We start from the raw sequence: 19,850 nt of genomic DNA on the forward strand, positions 1-19,850 counted from the left end.
AATCTCTGGGAGGACATGCCAGAGAGAAAACCTCTATCTGAGAAAGCAAATGAGGAAGTGGAGCCAGCGAATGTAGACTTCTCTTGCTCAGAGTTTGCTGTGAAGAGATTGGGACACTGGCCAACAGAAGGGATGTGGGGTTGAAAGGAGGTGTGGATTTGGATTTGCTTTATAAAGAAAGCAATAAGGAAACATGTTTTGAGACTGAAGGGAAGAAATAAGTAGAGAGAGATGATGTATATAGGGGGGTAATTAACAAAGCAGTATCCCTGGGGGTGGGGACAGGGCGAGGAGAGATGGGGTGGTCCTGGGCTACAGAAATGAACTTCTGCTGAGGCCCAGGAGGAACAAGTTTGCAGGCTGTCTTGCAACTGAAGCATGAGGGGATCTGGGTGTGTGGGAGAATGGAGAGGGTTTAGAAACCCTGCAGAGTGAAAGTGGCTCAGCTGGTGAGCAGGCGAAGTAATGCCAGGTAGTGCTGAAGCACCTGGTTGAGGTTAAAGATCATGAGTTTGTGGTGGATTTAATTTACCCAGTTCCATGAATTTTCTCTGGTAGTGCTAGCATCCAGGGAGCACGTGTGGAGAAGGTGAATGACGCTATAGAGGTGGGGTTTACAGTGTGTAAAAGGCAGGAAAAGTAAGGAATTTAAAAATTGAAGCTGTTAGCAAGAGGGTCATTATTGAAAATTGGGTGCAGCCTTTCTAGGGAGGGGTCAGAAAACAGTGGTAAATAAAGAAGAAAAGAAAGAAAATTAGTATTCCAAAGGCCTCAATTAGGTTGATGAGCAGGGACTGGGAAGTAAGAGAGTGGGTAATCAAGATTAATAGTTGTGTCATTTTGTGTTGCTATCACCTGAAGCTGAGAAATGTATAATGAACAGAAATGTATCAGCTCATGGCTACGGAAGCTGGGAAGGCCAAGATCAAGGGGCCAGCATTTTGTGAGGGCTTTCTTGCTGTGTTATCCCATGGTGGAAGAGTGGAAAGGAGGGCTAGAGAGGGGACTGAACTTGTCCTTTTATAAGGAACCCGCTCCCTCGATAATGGCATTAATCCATTCATGAGGGCAGTGCCCTAATGACTCAAACACCTTCCATTAGGCCCCACCTCCCAGCACCACCACATTGGATCAAGTTCTCAACACACGAACACCGGGGGACACAGCCAAACCACAGCAAGGTGATTGGGCAAAAGTACGGCAATGGAGTATTAGACTTCAGAGGTAAAGTAGTTTGGGGCATTAACAGCTGGGGTCTGGGTGTGGGTGGCTGAAGTGGAATACAGCATATCAGCGCAGAACTGAAGCCACAGTGCAGGATGGTCCACTGAACCTGAATGCTGCCCAGTGTGCTGTAGAGGAAGCTGTGAGCCTGATGCCAAAGACCTTGATGGACATAGCTGATTACCTGGCACTTCAGTGAGAAGAACAACACGGGCAGAGGGCAGTGGTGTCTGATGTCTGATTCTTAGATGTTTTTACACTAGGATGAGAGAGTGCAGGTGTAGAAGAGGCACCAGGGGAGAGGTGAGTGTCAACTCCACCTTGAGTCCCTGATGAGACTCAGCAGATTCAAAAACGCATTAATAGCAACATCCTCCAGGCAGAGCATTGTTTGGTGGGACACGGAAAGTTTATTTTGTTGGAAAAGGCCATCCTGGAAAGATACTGGGGGTTTGATTAAGAGGCTTCAGAAGACTCAAGAAAAGGCTCAGGAGGGAGGGCAAAGAAGGGAAGGTTAACTAGGGAAGAAGCATAGAGCATAGCAGGGGTGGAAAGAGGATAAGAAAGCTCCACAGAGAACAAAAATTAAAACTCATGTAGGGACACATTTAGTGAATTGCCTTTATTGAAAGTAACATATCTTCATAAAAATAGACAATGAAATGAATATTTGAGACTGGTGTCGTCCGGGAAATCTGTGCTATGTGATTTCCACTGTTGCTTACATGGTGAGGTTCTTCCTGCCAGGCCAGGAAATGGTGAGTAAAGTGGCATATGGAGATGGAACCATATCTTCTGCCAGGGAGTCTTCAGGATGCATCTTCCACTGGAGTTTCCTCTAAGGAATTCCCTGTGGCTAAGACACAAGGAAGTACCGTGAGAACTGGGAGGACTGGAGGAAGAGGGTGTCAGAATCAGATGGAGAGAAACCGCATCTCCTTGTACTGCAGCCACTGTTGTCACCCTTGGCCCCCAACTTTTGTGCTCAGGACAAAGCACCCACTTCCAAAACGTCTTCTGTCCTTGTGGCAACTGAGCTTTGTTCCCATCACATTGCTCCAGTATTTCATGCTACATTCAGTCCAGGACCATCAGGGCTGTATGGAGATTCCACTCTGCCAGAAAGAAGGGATCAGCATCCCAGCTGCCATGAAGAAAAGAGCGCTGGCCTGTGATGACCTTGGGAGATCAAGGATGCCTTTCTGAAGAGCAGTGTCTGGTCCTTGAAGGAAGAAAAGCACCAGCAAAAGCAGAGAACACTTCAAAAGGGGGGGCCACATGTGGAAAGGGGTAGCGTCAGAACCTTTCCTTCTTTCCTCTTAAAGAACAGGGCATTGTGGTGGTTGAGAAGTGGGCTTTAGGGCCAGATGACTTGAGTTCAGATCCCAGTTCTGCCAGTTTTCCTGTTGGATAGCAAATTGTTGCTATCCAGTGATTTACTTCTGCTTCATTCTTTTTTCTCAGCTGTAGATAGACATGCCCTCATCTCTTCCCCAGGGTTATTTTGAAAATTAAGTAAGTATGTATAAAGCATAGAGCGTCCCTGACATATAGTGTGAACTCATTAAATGGGAAATATTATCATTATAATGTTTTTTTGCATCAGGAGGGGATAAAAAGGAATGGCAATTTGCTGAACCCCTACCCTGTGTGCCATATGCTTTACAAACACCTGTAAAAATGAGGCACCTGTATCAGAACATTTTACCATGTAACAAACTACCCCAAAATTTAGTAGGTTGAGACACATCCATTTTTTCCTGAGAGCAGGAAATTTGGGCTATTCTAAACTGGCCCTGTCTTCTGCTAGTCTCAGCTGGGCTTACTCAGTCATCTGTGGTCAACTGCTGGTCTGCTGGTTGACTGCTGGTCTGCTGTTGACTCTGCTTCTGGAGACTGGCTGACAGTCGGCTGGAGTGAGAGTCTTCTGGGCCATGTGTGTATTATCATCCCACAGGCTAGGCCAGGCTTCCTCACATGGTGGAAGGCACAGGGCAGCAAGAGAAGGCCAGCACCGATGCATGAGTGCTCATCAGGTCTGTGTTTGTGTCACATCGGGGATGCAAATTGCATTGGCCCAAAGTAAGACACAACACAGCCCAGACTCAGGAAAGGGAGAAATGAAGTGAAGGGAAGAGCTGCACAGTCATATGTAGAGTAGTTTGTATGCAAGGATGGGAAATATCTGTAGCCATTTGTATAACATATCACAATGCCCCTCATGTTCACTTTGTATTATTTTATTCATTCGTTCACTCATTCAAAAATACTGAGTGCCCATCTTGTGGTATGGCAAGAAAAGGGATCCCGAATAAGAATGCTCTTAGTTTTCTAACACTTTCTCTGTCATAGTGCAGTCCATCTGGCATTGTTATCTGAGGTCTGTAACATTCAATAAAGACATGAGCTGGAGGAAAGCAGGTTATATTTTCCCCAGGGACAAGGAAAATGGAGATGGAGACGTTGTTGGAGCAAGTGAAATTGAGAGATTTATATCTGCAGATTAAAATCAGGCACCATTATTTTATCCACATGAACTCCATTTCTTTTCTGGGCTGACATCTCCCTACTGGATCTTAACCTACATATTCTATTATTATGTTCTTTCCTACATCTTCCTGATCACCAAGATTGCTGGTGAGTCCAGATCCCACATTGACTATGTTATCTGCACACACACACACATTCCACCACTCTCACTGGGAATATTCAAAGCTCTACTTAATGCTGTGAAAAATAACTATTGTATGCCAAAAGGGTATTGAGCCTCCTTATTTCTCAGGAGGACCAGGTAAGGGCTAGACATGGCATTGACTGTGTCCTGGAGAGAGATCCCATTCTATCCAAATCATTAATCCACTGGGCTATATGGAGAGTGATGTCCAAGGTCCAAAACTGGGCAGAGAGCAGTTTAGAGGAGTCTTGGGGCAAGGAATATTAGGCAGGCACCAGGGAATGCACCTGCATGAACTTCTGGAGTCCAAATGCCCCTGGAATAATTTATTAACACAACTGATTCAACTAATATTTTTTGAGTGTGTATCATGTATCAAGCAGGAGGTTTGATAATCGAGATACATGGGTGAGCAAGACAAACATGGTGCCTCTCCTCAGGGAACTTGGAATCTAAAGGGGGTGACTGCTGTTATTGTAGCAAACCTGACAGCTAACACCGAGCACAAATCCTTCCATGTAATTCTGCCAACATCCTCAGAGGTTGGCAGAGTTTTTATCCTGTTTCTACTGATGAGTAAATTGAAGGGATGAATGGCTGTGTAACTTGTCTCTAGACACACAGCTAATGGGTAGCGGGGGCAGGGACTTGAGTCTAGGCAGTTTGGATCCAGAGTCAGTCTTTCTTGAATCAACCTCCTCCCCTACCCACATTGGATCAAGTATCATCGGCATCTATGTTCAACGTTTCTTGTACTTTTCCTTAATAGCATATATCGCGTTTAGAAGTTCTATTTTGGTGTGATTATTTGGGGAGGGAGCTGTCTGTCAGTTTAGCCTTCCTTGTGCTCCAGTAATATATGACCTCAAAATCTCAGTGGCTTACTGGGCCCAGCTGCATGTCTGTCTCTTCCTTGACCTTATGTCTCTTTTGAAGAATCTTGTCGAAAGCAGCTGACACTAAAAAGGCACACTCTCCATCTAAGCATGGGCCCACTTGCCATGTTAGCAGTCTGCCAAGATACTGCAGGCCAGCTAGGATATTTATATCTTACCAAGATATTTCACCACCTGTCTCATGGTTGCATAGATGAAGTCACCATCTTTCCAGCCTCCAATGGTGGTTTACTCATCACCCATCTCTGGGCTTAAAGTCAGTGCTCATATTTTAAGGTTTGGCAATACCTCTCCTCTAGTGTCAGTTGATGAGTCATCCTAGGCTGATGTCCCCACATCTCAATGGCTTACAACAAGAAGTGTTTGTTGTTTACTCATGCTACGTGGTCATCATAGTTCAGCTTCAGCTCTGTCATCTCACCTTTTTCTAGCGCCACAGGAGCAGCCCCTTTCCAGGATGCTGCAGGCCCAGTGGCAGAGAGCAAAAAGGCTGTCAGTATATCACATGATTGCTCTTGAAGCTTCTGATTAAAAGTGACATCTGTCACTCCTGCCCACTTTCCATTGGCCAAAGCTAGACATGTGGCCATGTTTGACATTAATGATGTGGGGATATATAATAGCTCAGTAGGGAGGGGAATACAGGAAGAAGCATCTTAGGACAGGGCAGAGACTATTTCGAACAACCAACCAATCTGGTAGAGTAGTTAAGAAGTATGCATTGACTGTCACAAGCTGATGCAGAGTGGGCAGACTGTTGCCTGTGAAAAGAGTGTCAGGGGAAGTATTCCTCAGTGCATACTATGCACCCTCTTTGCTGTTTGTGAGTAGGCACAGCTTATAACAAACAGACACAGCTATGAGGGCTTTGAGCAATACCTTCCAAAAACAGTGTCCAGTAATCAGATATCAGGTGTTCGGGATTCTTTGAACACACAGACTTACTAATAATGAACAAGCTAACTGTATGTGTTAATTTGAGGCAAGGGGGTCATTATCAACAACAACAAATAAAACATTTGGGTAGCTTAAGGTAAAGACAAAGGGTGCGCGTTATTAGAGAAAACCTGGGACGATTCCTTTTCATAGACTCAGAGGAGAGGTTGACGGGGAAAGGCAGGAACTAGGACAGCTCCAGGGGCCTCAGCAGTAAAAGTTCATGGTCTTCCCTAGAGAGTTACCCTAAATGTGTCTTAGCTTCAGGGCTACTTTGTCTCTGTGTCTTTCCATTTCAGGTTTTAAATTCCTGGGAGAAGTCTTGGCTCTTGGTAACAGCTCCGTTCTCACCGATGGGCAGGGTGGCAGAGTCCCAGAGCACAGACCATTTGGGCCAAGCCCTAGGCAGAGCCATCTTCAGAGGAAATGGGTCACTGTCAGCCAGGCAGCCCCTCCGAGGGGTGTGTGCTGGATTACCAGAGGCAGGTACTTCCTGAGGGTCAAAGCGAGGATGAAATATGCTTTTTACCAAAGGTGTCCCTTACCTCCAGGATGTCCTCATGGCCTGCAGAGAAGGATCGGCAAGAGAAGTTTGTGTGATGGTGTCCCATGAACAGTTCCAGGTCAGAAGGGTGCAGCTATTCCTCAGAACCCCAGGTCTGCCTTGCAGGGGGCTCAGGTGTCATCATGGCTGCTGCACTGAAAGGTGGCCTGTCAGATGTGGAGTCCCCAAAAGGCTCAGGAGCACCAAGTCTGGTGTGTATAATGAGGCCCCGCTGCTGACTGAGGTGGTGCTAGTGCCCAAGCACAGCGACAGCTTGGGCTCAGCCTCTGTCTGGGATCAGTGCTGAGGACCTGACCATGATGGCCACAGGTGGAGCTAGGCACGGGCCAGCATTGTGTTGAGTCGGGTTTTTCTTGAGGCAGACCCAGAACAAGGGTTTGTGGCAGGTAATGTACCTGGAAGGCAGTTCTGGAAGCACTAGTAAGGCAGTGGAAACATGAGCCAAGGGAGAAAGAAAGGGCAATTAAGGGCGTGTGAATGCGCAGGCTAGCAGTGTGCTCCGCTGGTGCCAGTGCCGCTGGGGATTTCTGGAGGCCTGTAGGGAACATGTCTCTGAACTATCCCAAGAAGCAAGAAGGATGGGTTATGTGTCCACCAGGTTCCATCCATCATTGGTTGGGGCTGCTCCTGGAGCTAGGTACAGGCAAGGCAAGCTCCTGCCACAAGAAGAGGCCCCAGAGGGCAGCAGGGGCAGACAGAGGAGGCTGTTCACACGGCCAGGGCTGGGGAATGCCTGGGTGCATGGGTGAGGCACTGACAGCATCTGCTACAGCCACAAATAGGGCTGACACCAGGTTATGCTCTCAGATCAATGGAGTGGGTTTTCCAGGAGTCACTGGAGCTTTGTCCTATATCCAGAAGAGGCTGAGCCCCGAGGGGGATCGTCCCCACACCCTTGCTATGGTCCACCTCTGATGATGGTCTCCTCAAGGGTCGCTGATGGGCCAGGTGTGTATTGAAGGGCAGGACAGAGGGCCGTCAGTCTGTCTGCCTTTTAAGGCTGAGTGCAATGACTGTATCTCAAAAACACTTGAGATACCCGGGTGCAGTGTCGCTCCGCATGCCCTTTGTGGCTCTTTGCTGTCTCTGATTTTGTTCTGACAGCAGCATGAATCCTGCGCCTATTCTGTCCCTGAGCCAAGCCCAATTCTTCTACCACTGGGGCCCAGCCTACCATCCTGGCCATTGCTATTGATTGGGCCTCCTCTGTGATCTGTCCCATGGCAGCGTGTTTCTGCCTGACCTGGCTTTTGTTTGCGGCTCCCATCTGTGTCAAGGCACATTGCTGGAGAGATCCACTGAGGCAGGAGCCTGTGCCAGGCAGCTAGGCTGGTCTGGAGGTGCAGAGCAGGAGGAAGAAAGGGAGGAGCAGCGGCAGAAGAATCTGGATGAGGGGCTAAGGCCTAGATCGGGACAGTCTGCAAGTGCTGGTCCCTAGAGACAGACACAGAGGCTGCAGAAAAAGACAGGTGTCACCAGCAATCCCAGTCCGGGGATCCCATTCCTTGTCTTATACTCGACCACACCAAGGCAGCTCCAGGCCAAGCTTACTGCTAGGCCCTTGGATGTTTTTGAGTCAGAAGACTCAAGACCCTCAGATATGCTAACAAGTGGGGACACTTACTGATGTGAGTCACGACTCCCTGGGGGCCAGCGGGGTGCTGCCCAGCCTTCTCTCCACCTCATCTTATTGGCACTATCATTCCTTAAATGGCATTGTACTGTCAAACCTCTGTGGCTTGTTTGCCTGTTTTCTCTGCTAGAAGCCCCTTGTCTTTGTCAACTATTTGGGCAAAATACTCTCTCTTTAGGCTGTTCTCGAAACTCATTACTCACTGACAGCCCCAGGTAGTGCCTGTCACTCCAGCTTTGGGGTGCCCCAGCAGGCTGCCCACTCATCTGTTATCAGCCTGACCGCAAGCATGTTCTACCCACGCTCTGCATGTCTGTCTCTCCGCCAGGCTGAGAGTCCGTGAGGGAGGGGCTCCCCCTCTCCTCTCTGCTTTCTCATGCCCAGGACAGCCCTGGTGCCTGAAAGGCACAAAAGTGTTTGTTGAATTGAATGGGATCAACTCCTCACTGATGGGCTGAGTAGCAGTTGCAAACCTCTCCCCACAAAGCTGGGGAATTCGTGTGCCTGTGCTCAGCCTCACCTGTTCCCCCCTCCACCAGGGAAATGGATTCACTGAGGAAGCCCTGAGCTAGAAATCCAGCCTTACACATGTACGCTGTCGCACTGATGGAGAATGGTGCTTATAAATGCTTCCCGTTCCTCACATAGATCTCATGCTGTGGTTGGTGAACGTAAGATCATTCTGGAAATGACTCTCCTTCATTTCTGATTTAGCATCAACGCACTGTGGCCCTCAGCACTGTAACGAACCTCTGTGTCAGGGGGTTAATGACCAATAACCAAACCCTTAAATCAGCTTGCCTGTCTGCAGAGAGGCCTGCAGCTCGTTTTTTGAAAAAGAGGAAAAAGAGCCCATTTCTAATACACATTCTGGATGTCACAGCCAGCACTCTGTAAATTGAAATTTAATAAAGCAAGGCTCCCTTCCTTCCCGCCCTCTGTGTCTGGCACCCTGCCTGTTTCTATGACTCTCACCTGCAGACCTATTGATCAGTTAGACTCAAGACGGGCACAGAGATGAGGAGGTGAGGCACTGCAGCTGGATGGGTAGTCCTCTCCCTCCTGGTCTTTTCTTGCCCTCCTATGGATACCCTGGTCCCTGCCTACCTTGTCCTTACCCAGCAGACAGGGATAAGTTCCCCCTTCTCATTGTGGAAACAAGCTAGTCCCTGTCTGCAAAGGCATTGCTTTTCAGCTAGAATCCAGAAAGGTTTGTACTGTGCTAACATTTCATTCCTAGGCTTCCCAAACTCTCCTTAACCCACCGAGTTTAGAATCACCTGGAATAAAGCCCCGTGCCCAGGCCCCAGCCCCTGAGACTGTGGTTTATAGGTTTTAAAGCTCCCCAGGTGATTGTGATGTGCAGCCAAGGTGGAGAGCCAGGCCTTAGCTTGATTGCATTTAGGAGTTCGTCCTCGTGGTTCTCGTGATTTCATTTGCTCTCAGCTATTTCTCCTCTTCCAAGATCTGGCCCACAGCTTGGCTGTGCCTTCCTTCCTTACCTTTGCCAACCTCCCAATTTTAACACTTTGCAGTCACTTCATTTTGTGTGACTCTTAACTCCCTAGACAGTGTCACACTCCCCTGTTATGTTCTTTAGCCCCTCACAGAGCTGGGCTCTTAATTCCTTGTTGGGCTGCAACCATCCAGGATAAATATCCAAAGAAATGACCAAAAGGACACTGGTTCATCCGGGCTATTTTTCCAAGGTAAGTGCCTGGCAAATTCAGTTGTTTTCTCCGGTACAATGGGTTCTGGAGCCTCTTGTAAAGAGTGTCCCAGTATAACTCCCCCTTTCCACCCCCTCACCACTCTCCAGGCCCAGGACAGTTTCGGCCAAAGACCACCACTGCTGCCCCATGCTGGAGGCTCAGCAGGGAGAGTCTAAACATCCCTGAGTGTTATGTATAAAAGTTTTCTTTTGGTGACGCAAAGAAAAATTAGTACGGGGATAAAGGATCTCTTAGCAAAGCAATTCTTTTTACTTCCTGCGGAAAGGATCCTCCCACTAGGAATTTTGCCATGAGAGTACAATGAACAAAGGAAGGCAGACATATTTATTTTTTACGCATTTGGCGTCGTCCTTACTGCTGTGTCTGATCTCTGTTGGCTGGAGCCAGACCTCACAATCTAAACTAAAACCCGATTGGCTAATAACTTGAAACTTTTCTAAACATGCAAAAGCAATGGAGAGCAAAAAAAAGGAAGTCCAAATAAGGAAGGGGCATAGGCTGTGAACTGGGACATGACTCTGGGCACGTCCAGCACAGATAGCTTGGTTAAAGTACAAGGACATAGAATGTACTACGTGCCTGTGAGCATGTCTATCAGCTGCATAGTATAGAGCTTCTAGCAAAAAGGCAAGAAGGCTTTTAAGGAAAGTGTTTAAAACAAACTTGTTCCTAACACTTATGAATTTTTCTTAAGAAAAAAAACTTTGAAGAGGAACTTTTCTACTTCCCACACTGAGATGCCTCGGTTTTCATGGGCACCTACTTGATAGGCCAGCAGTGTTGCCAAGGAAGCTTCATTTAATGGAGGAAAAACACCTGGTCTAAATTTACATGCCCATCGTTTGCAAAAGAACTCATCCTCTAGTTGTGCCTTGAAAATGTATGTATTAGTAAGTAATGTAACCACATCTTGCCCCATGTTTTAGATTTGTGTAGGAGGCCCTCGTTGACTCTCCCCTGCCCATCCCATGATTTTTGCATCTCAGTCTTTGTTTAGCTTGGTGAGGATTCCAGAATTTCTGCAGAGGCTAAGTCCTAACATAGGTAGAGGTCTTGATAGAAGAGGGGATTAGATGATTAAAAAATACATTGTAGTTCTACTTTTAGTTCTTTAAGGAATCTCCAAACCATTTGATCCAGCAATCCCACTCCTGGGTATCTACCCAGAGGAAAAGAAGTCATTCTATGGGAAGAACACTTGCACACACATGTTTATAGCAGCACAATTCACAATTGCAAAAATATGGAACCAGCCTAAATGCCCATCAACGAGTAAAGAAAATGTGGTAGATATGTCATAGAATACTACTCATCCATGACAAGGAATGAAATAATGGCATTTGCAGCAACCTGGATAGAGTTGCAGGCCATTATTCTAAGTGAAGTAACTCAGGAATGGAAAACCAAACGTCCTATGTTCTCACTTAAAGTGCAAGCTACACTATGAGGACGCAAAGGACTAAAAATTATATAATGGACTCTGGGGACTTGGGGAAAGAGGTGGGAGGGGAGTGAGGGATAAAAGATACACTGGGGCCGGGTATGATGGCTCATGTCTGTAATCTCAGCACTTTGGGGGGCCGAGGTGGGCAGATCACCTGAAGTTAGGAGTTTGAGACTAGCCTGGCCAACATGGTGAAACCCTGTGTCTACTAAAAAAAAAAAAAAAAAAAAAAAACTGGTTTAGTGGCTTACACCTGTAATCCCAGCTACTTGGGAGGCTGAGGCAAGAGAATTGCTTGAACCTGGGAGGTGGAGGTTGCAGTGGCCTTCCGAGGAATGGATAAGGGGCTACAGGCCCTGACCTGCCAGAACTCAGCCTTGCTCGGGACTTCTCCCTAGACAGGGAGAGGAGAGAGCAACTGCCTACCTGTGCGCCTTCACAAGTGTTTAAAAACTCTCATGGCCTCAGTTTCCTTATCCTTAAAAGTGGCAGGTAGCCACAGGTACGGGAAACACCTAGCAGAGGACATGCGTACAGGGGTACAAAACTATGAGTGCTCTCTTCCTTCCCTTCCTGAGGCTGTTCTGACCCCAGTGGCAGAGTTCCCATCAGCCAGGTGAGGCTTGACACATGTGAGGGGTGGCTCTGAGACTAGGGCATCCTGCAGGTGGGAGCCCTTGCCCCCCCAAGGTGAGGGGACAGAGGGGAGCCTCCAGCCCTGGAGGACATTACCCAGCCTCAACTCTGTGGCTCTGAAGGCAGGAGTGTGCAACCAGAGTTCTGTGGTCTCCCTGCCCAGCTGTCCAGCTTAGCTCTCAGTCATGGCTTCTATCCCTGGCCTGGAGGAGAGGAAAATTCCGCTAGCATAAGACCTAAGGTATGATATGTTGATTCTTTTACCTTGCAGGTGATTTTGCCCTTCCTCCTGCAAGCATCAAAATGAAATGCTGGAAATCTGGTTTGCAGCCCTGCTGAGCTGTGTGGGGCTGAGTAGAGAATGAGCCCAATCGATCACTGGCACCTGAGGAGGACCTGAGTGGTCCGGGTGATGTTTTTATGTCCCGGGGTTTGTAAGACGTCCACAGGCAGGATAACAGCTTACCTCAGCCTCCCACCGGAGTTACAGGAGGGATGCTGCTGTCTCAGCACTTTGTAGCATCTTTTATTCTAGACCCCTTCAGGTCTCTGGTACTCTTAGTCCAGGCCCCCATTGTGGCTGAAAGGGATCACAGTGGAAGCCCTCTTCCGCCCCCACCCCCGGTCCCCCAGCTGGAACTGGAGTTGGAGTGATCCCAGGGAGGAGGGCGAGGGAGGTGAGTGGTCACACGTGTGGCTCTGGAGTTAAACTGCCTCGCTGTAAATCTCAGCCCAACAACCGTGTGACTTTGGAAGCATTGCTTATGGTCTTCGTGCCTCAGCTTCTTCATCTATAGGGTAGGGTATAATAAGAGTATCTGCCTCACAAAGTCATGGCTAGGATTAAATGAGATAAAGCATGTAGATCACTTCATGTCTGTCACAGTGTAAGACGTAAAAACATGTCACCTTTTACTATAAGCAATCTAAGTTAGGGTATCTCAACAGCGGCACTACTGACATTTTGGCCAGATAATTCTTTGCTGTCGGGGGCTGTCCTGTGCATTTAGGATGTTGAGTGGGATCCCTGAACAGCCACTCGACACCTCCCACCCCACTCCCAACCATCATGACAACCAAAAATGTCCCCAGGCATTCCAAATAGCCCCATTGAAGGCCAGTGTTCTAAGTCACTTCTTGCCTTACACCTTCCAGAGCTCCCCATTGCTCAGAAAGTTGAGCTATGCTTGTTGGGCCTGTAGGCTCTGAAAGGGGGCCATCTTGTGCAAAACTTTTTCCCTTTTTTTGTGTTCAGGTCATTTGTTTATTTAATCCACTAGGCCGGACTTCTGAGATGTCCATGTGAGGACTTGAGAGAATCCTCTTTGCTGAACCTCGCTCTGTGATCTACCAGTGCCAGTCAAGAGGCACTTTGTTATTTTGTTTTAAAATAACAAACAACTGTCTGCCCCTATTATGATTTTCCCGGACTCTAGAGCAATAAAAGGCTCTAATGACAGCTGTACCAGATAGTAAGTGCACACATGTCTCTCCCAGCATCTCCCTAAACTCTTCACAGCAGCTAAGCAGATAAAACTGATTTCACCTGTTAGCTGAGTGGCCGCTTGTGTCTGCAGAGTCTGCTCCGCAGAGTTGGGCTCTGATAACAGAGAAGAAAAACATGGGAATGGCTGGCTCCCTGGCTGTCCTTGTCTTACAGCCCACATTCCCAAACCCCAGGAAATGTGGGTCCTGGCATGCTGGAGATTATGAGCTACACTGTCCTAAGGAGGTCACGGTGCAGTCAACCCAAGGACATAAACAGGTGTGTGGCATTTGGCACGAGGCCCAGGCGGCAGGCTGAGGCCCCACACTGCTGAATATTCAGGGAAGGCTTTTTAGAGATGGTAGGTTCTCATTTCTATTTTCAAAGCAGTGAGAGGTGGGGAAGGTGAGTGCAGGAAGTCCGGGCACTTCTCATATTCATGTGATCGGGCTCATTGTGTTCTGATACGTTGTTGGTTTCCCTAACGTGGCATGGCTTCTCCAGGACAGGGACCATGGCTTTCCTCATCTCCGCGGCCCTAGGTCGCAACTTAGAGATTACTTGTTAGTTGAACGGAGGTATGGGTGTGATGCCTAACTCTATGACTGTTTAATTTTCTACATCCTATCAGTTGCCAGATTCTCCCTCAACTCCAATAAACTAGAAGCCACAGGACATTGGCTTCTCTTGGTGGTGACCCGGAAATCCAGGCCACACAATGGACAGTCTCAGGCTTCCGATGAGCAGACTGCCTCTTGCTAGTGATAGCTTTGAAGGGGTCCCCCTTGCCTCTTGTCCTGGTTACATTTCCACATCGAAGCTGGACAGCCTACATTTGGTCTCTGCTCAGAACTTTGGTCGCTGTGATTCTTCACCTCTGTTAGGGAAAGACTCAGTCATTTTAGTCATTTTGATGTCAATTTCCATGGGTTCACCAAGCCTGATAACTTGTAAGGTGACCTCAGAGCAGATTGTAGCTGTAATGAGCATCTTTTGCTCCTTCCTCCAGATACTCTCCACCCACCTCCCTTCACCCTGAGAAGCTGACTTTATGGAACGTTTCAATGGAAATCTCTGGTTTCCAGTTGGGTTTTGCCAATAGCCTGAACGAACCAGCCTGAGATTGAAGTGGGAGGAAAGAGTGCACTTGACGTGTTTATTCAGCGTTACTTACCATGACCCGCCAACCCTCCTCTCAGCTTTCTTTCTGTGACTTTTCTCTGACAGGTTCTGGTGACAGCTCTGTCCTCTCATTCCACTGGGCACAGGGGCACTAATGGCTTCATGTTACTTTCCCCAGGGAATGATCCTATCCCTTGTGGTTCCCTGAAACCCTACCCACACCTTTGAAAATGGTGCCTTTATTATACACTCCTCGGGTCTTTCCCTGCTACAGTGGGCCGTCTCTTTCCTGTTGAAATCGTGACTGATACACTGGCCTAAGGGAACACCCTGCCTGCCCTCCATCCCCTCCCAAGAGTCTAAAGAGACTTCGAGCATCAGGAAGAATCCACCATGAAGGATCACCCTTACTCACTCTCCTAACCTGCACTGCATTCTTTCCACTTCTGTCCCTTTTTATGGCCTGGCACACAGGTTTAAAGAGTACTTGGCAACCCTGCTCTTTTACTAAAGCAAGAAATACATCATTTTACCATTTTGAATTAATCGAAAATATTTGCTAATGAGAATTTTTGAAGATGTCAAGATAACCAGAGAGAACACCCTGAATTTTCTAATCTAAAGTAGAAAAGTGTATCTTGGTTTGTTTCTGGGGCCTAATCATTGGGGCAGGGGGAGACTAAGGATGAGGGTGGCAGCGTGTTCATGCCTTTAGTGATGTGAGGCAAAGAGTTTGCCTGCTTGGGAACCATGGCTCAGGGGTGAAGATGTTGAAGGCCAAGAGTCACATGGCTTTCCTCTAGACCAGGCCCAAACCACAGCCTGTGGGAGACTCCTATTTGTGTAAATGATGTGTTAATAAAATATAGCCATTTGTTTGTTTTATTTTCTGGGGTGTTTGCATTACAGTAGGAGAGTTAAATTTTCAGAGGCTGTATGGTCCTCTGTGCAGAAAGGAGTTTGCAGAGCGGGCGTGGCTACCGTCCTTTGAAAGGCTTGCTTACAAGGGTGGCATCCAAGACCTTGGGTCTCAGGAGGATGCCCAGCAGAACTGATAAGAGCGGCTCCCTGTGCTTAACCTGATTATACAAACAACACCGCCTCGGCTTACCACCCACTTTCCTTCTGGAAGTCTGGGATTTTGGTGCATACCAGGCAGAGCCTGCCTGTGTGACAGCCCCAGTAAAAGCCCTGGGCACTGCATCTCTAATGCACTTCTCTGGTAGGCAGCATTTCCCATGTGTTTTCACAGCTCAGAGTAATTGAGCGTGTCCTGTGCAGCTCCCCAGGAGGGGACCTCAGAAGCTTGGGCCTGGTCTCCCCAGCCTTTGGCCAGGAGCCTTTTTTCTTTTGGGTTTGTTTTGTATTCTTTTGCTGTCATAAATCACAGCAGTGAGTACAGCTGTGTGCTGAGGCCTGTGAGTCCCCATAAAAAATCATCCAGCCTAGGGGTGGTCCTGGGGACTCCCCAGCACACCCACAAAACCAAACATATTTGCCATCCGGCCCTTTAAGAAAAAGTTTGCCACCTCCTGCTCTGCACCGTCTTGGTGTGCATGAAAAGTATGTGTTTCACATCTCCCATCCCACAAGACTCTGCGCTCCCTGAAGCCATGGTCCAGGCTTTTGCTCTGACAAAGCACAGTATCTGACATGAAATGTTTATGAAGGGAGGAAGTCGGGGAGTCTGTAAATAATGGATTCAAGAAGGGTTTGTAAACTGGATGAGAAAATAAATGTAAAAGGTTATGACCAATGTCTTCCAATGAAAGATTAGAATAGAAATTATCAGAGTATATTACATACATAAGGGTGTTTTATTTCTTGTAGTTATGCAGGTGGACCAGATACCATCCTGGATCATCATGTAAAAGGGTTTCTTCTTGTCCATTGCAATAGAAAATAATCTGAAGGCCACTGGATGTGAAGACTCTGGGGTCTTCCCTAACTGTGGCCTCTCTGCCAGCTGCCCCGAAGAATCGCCACCTACCCCTCTCGCCTGTGTGGCCATTGGCATTCATCCGCACTCTCTCCTTCCCTCTGCCCCCCAGAACGTGTACTACACGAGCAGTCAGCAGATCCACGTGGGCATCCTGAGCCCCACCGTGGATGACGATGACAACCGGTGCCTGGTGGACGTCAACAGCCGGCCCCGGCTCATCGAGTGCAGCTACGCCAAAGCCAAGAGGATGAAGCTTCACTGGCAGTTCTCTCAGGTAACGGCCCCAGAGCCCGGCACAGCAGCAGCCAGCAGCCTTGGCGGAAAACCAGGAGAGCGGCCTCGGGGGCCAGGGAGGGGACGGAGGAGAGGGGGAGGAGAGAGAGACTGGCAGTAGTGAGGCTGTGACTGCAGGCCGCCTCTCAGGGATTTGACGAGCACCTGCCGTTGCCGTGGGTCTCATGTGTTAGTATTGACCCCTGTGATATTGGCTCTGAGGGAGTTTGTTGTTTTATTATCCTAATAATTTTTTTATCATTGTACTTAATTTTTAGATATAAGGAAACTGAGGCTCAGAGAGGGGAGTCCCCTGCCCAGAGTCTCACAGCTAGGGGTGGGGCTGGGATTTCAACTCGGGTCTTTCTGACTTTAAACCTTCCCATTTATCCTATACAAGCCTCTGCTCACAAGATGGAGACCCCGGTCTCCCAGGTGTAGACAGTGCGGGGTCTCTGATCTGCCGCCCCCTCTGCCTTCCTCCCAGTATGGGGTCACTCTGGGAGAAGAGGTTTTCTTGCCAGGCAGCATGTTGGGGCCATTTGGTGAAAGGCAGTCTTCACACTAGTGACCATGGGACATTCCTTTATTAAATTTCTGTGAATTCAGGGGCCCATATTTGACTTCCTGCTCTTCACTGGCCCCTAGTAACTCCCATTATAGAATGGTGGCCAAGAGTCTAGATGCCTAGCTGCGAGGAGAACCTCTGCCTCTGCCCAGAGGTGTCCTAGCCACCATGCAGTCTACTAAGGTAGGATCGTTTTCACCCACAGATAGGGAGGCCTGCCTCCCAGGTGGAGTAGGGAAAGTGTTAATAACAGGAAGTGAGGGAGCCTATGGGGTTGCAGAGCCTCAGGGCTGCCTGGGGGCTGTGCGTGGTGGGCATTCCCAGGGAGGTTCAGGAGGGAATGCCTATATTTGTGGGACTGAGTGGCAGGGGCCCCTAACTCCAGCCTCCCAGCAAGCTGCTTCTCCCCTGGTGAGGATGGAGGCTGCTGGGGGTACTGTAAGGAGCTTTGGAAGTTGGCTATACCTTGATTCTAATCCTGGCATCCAGTTGCTCTCCCTGCGGCAAGGTTGCTGCTAAGGGGAGTCTCGGCTACATCGTAATCTATGGGTATAGGGCACCTTTGACAGTGGTCTGGGTATGCAGAATCAGAGGACCTAGAGAGACTCTTAGGTTCTAAACAAACGGTGAAGGTCAGTACTGAGTGCAAGTTCAAAACAAGGTCATGGACTTAGGAGCTAGTCAGAAAGCAGAAGCAAGAGCCTAAACCAGGGCTTTGTGAGCACCGGAAAGCAGATGGTGGCGAGGAGCCCAGGAGCCAAATGGGAGCATTTCCGAGGACAGGTGGAGGATGCAGGTGGCAGCTCTGTGAGTCCCAGCTTGTCCTGCAAAGTGGGGGGGGGGGGGGGGCTCAATGAAAGGGAACTTGTGCAAAGGACTCGTGACTCCTGCCCCTTCCTGTCTATGTAACCTTTGACATGTGCTCTGAACTGCAAAGTTCTGTCCCAATAGGGATAAGAGCTAACATTCATACAGTACTTACTATGTGCCAGGCATATATTAACTCATTTAATCCTCACCACAACCATATGTGACAGGTACCACTTGACCTCATAGATGAGGAAACTGAGTCACAGAGAAGTTAACAAACAAGCCCAAGGTGCTCGTGTTGGTCATTATTCATGAAATAGTTCAAACTCTCTCTTTTACTTCTCATGATTGAAGTTATGTTGGAAGTGGTCACGTGGGAGAAGGCCGGAGGTTAGGGCTTAGGTTTGAGAACACAGGGTGTTCTTCCTTCCACCTCCCTCTCTGTAGAAGCACCAGGTCCCACAGCTGTGAACTGTTGCTGACACTACACTGTGCCTGGCAGAAGCCTTCATCAGTTTCCTCTGCCAGATTTCCAGCTCAGGGGCCAGAGGATGGGGCAACATTTCCATCCTTTCCTCTTTCAAGTTGAGAGGCAGAGGGAGACCTGGGAGTGTGCGGTGTGGGAGGACAGTTAGGTATATGCCTGGCAAGGGATGGCTGCTGTTCCTCAAGTTGGGCTAGGTGCAAAGTAGGCTTGTAGATTGGAGACGACAGGGTCATGAGTGTATATGCCAGGCTCCATGGAGGTGAATGGGGCTGACTTTGCTGGGGCAAAATGGGCTTCATGCCTGAGATTGTCTTCAGAGTCTGTGGGCGTCACAAGGGACCTTTTTTGCTGCCCTCAGCCAGACCTGCTGGGCCTCTGGGTTCTGCTTGCCCTGCTGTGTCTGTGAATGGAATAGTGCAGGAAGTTGGTGGTGGTGCAAGCAGGGGTGGGCAGGGCTGGTGGCTTCTCAGAAGACAATGTACTTACCTTGGAATGCATGTTAAGAATGTGTGGGAGCCTGCTCTGTTTGGAAGGAGCGAAGGGCATTCCAGAGAGAGGAAGCAGCATGTGTGAAAGTTGTGAGACATTGAAAGCAGGCCATGCTCAGGGAGCTATCGGTAGTCAGGTGTGGCCGGATCCTGGAGGGCACAGTGGGGAGCGGCCGAAGAGCCTGGAACGGCCACAGGGCCAGGCATATTTGGTTCTGTAGGAGATGAGGATGGTGGCCACAGGGCCTGGTGGATTTGGTTCTGTGGGAGATGAGGATGGAGGCCACAGGGCCTGGTGGATTTGGTTCTGTGGGAGATGAGGATGGCGGCCACAGGGCCTGGTGGATTTGGTTCTATAGGGGATGAGGATGGTGGCCACAGGGCCTGGTGGACTTGGTTCTGTAGGGGATGAGGATGGTGGCCACAGGGCCTGGCGGATTTGGTTCTGTGGGAGATGAGGATGGCGGCCACAGGGCCTGGTGGATTTGGTTCTGTAGGAGATGAGGATGGTGGCCACAGGGCCTGGTGGATTTGGTTCTATAGGGGATGAGGATGGTGGCCACAGGGCCTGGTGGATTTGGTTCTATAGGGGATGAGGATGGTGGCCACAGGGCCTGGTGGACTTGGTTCTGTAGGGGATGAGGATGGTGGCCACAGGGCCTGGCAGATTTGGTTCTGTGGGAGATGAGGATGGTGGCCACAGGGCCTGGTGGACTTGGTTCTGTAGGGGATGAGGATGGTGGCCACAGGGCCTGGTGGATTTGGTTCTGTGGGAGATGAGGATGGAGGCCACAGGGCCTGGTGGATTTGGTTCTGTGGGAGATGAGGATGGCGGCCACAGGGCCTGGTGGATTTGGTTCTATAGGGGATGAGGATGGTGGCCACAGGGCCTGGTGGACTTGGTTCTGTAGGGGATGAGGATGGTGGCCACAG

At 48.9% G+C, this 19,850-nt stretch overlaps 1 protein-coding gene across 2 annotated transcripts in view; it reads left to right on the plus strand.

The window, feature by feature from the left end:
* The window catches only part of GALNT18 (polypeptide N-acetylgalactosaminyltransferase 18), a 431,143-nt gene that overhangs the window by 323,110 nt on the left and 88,183 nt on the right, over positions 1–19,850 (plus strand). For both annotated transcript variants that reach the window (XM_012456663.2, XM_064365175.1), the window contains exon 10: positions 16,401–16,565. In XM_012456663.2, the coding sequence (XP_012312086.1) occupies positions 16,401–16,565 (165 nt within the window). The remainder of the gene's footprint in view (positions 1–16,400; positions 16,566–19,850) is intronic.

Source organism: Aotus nancymaae, unplaced genomic scaffold (genome assembly GCF_030222135.1).
Source record: "Aotus nancymaae isolate 86718 unplaced genomic scaffold, 86718_ANA_hifiasm-v0.15.2.pri h1tg000059l, whole genome shotgun sequence".
Lineage (NCBI taxonomy): Eukaryota > Metazoa > Chordata > Mammalia > Primates > Aotidae > Aotus > Aotus nancymaae.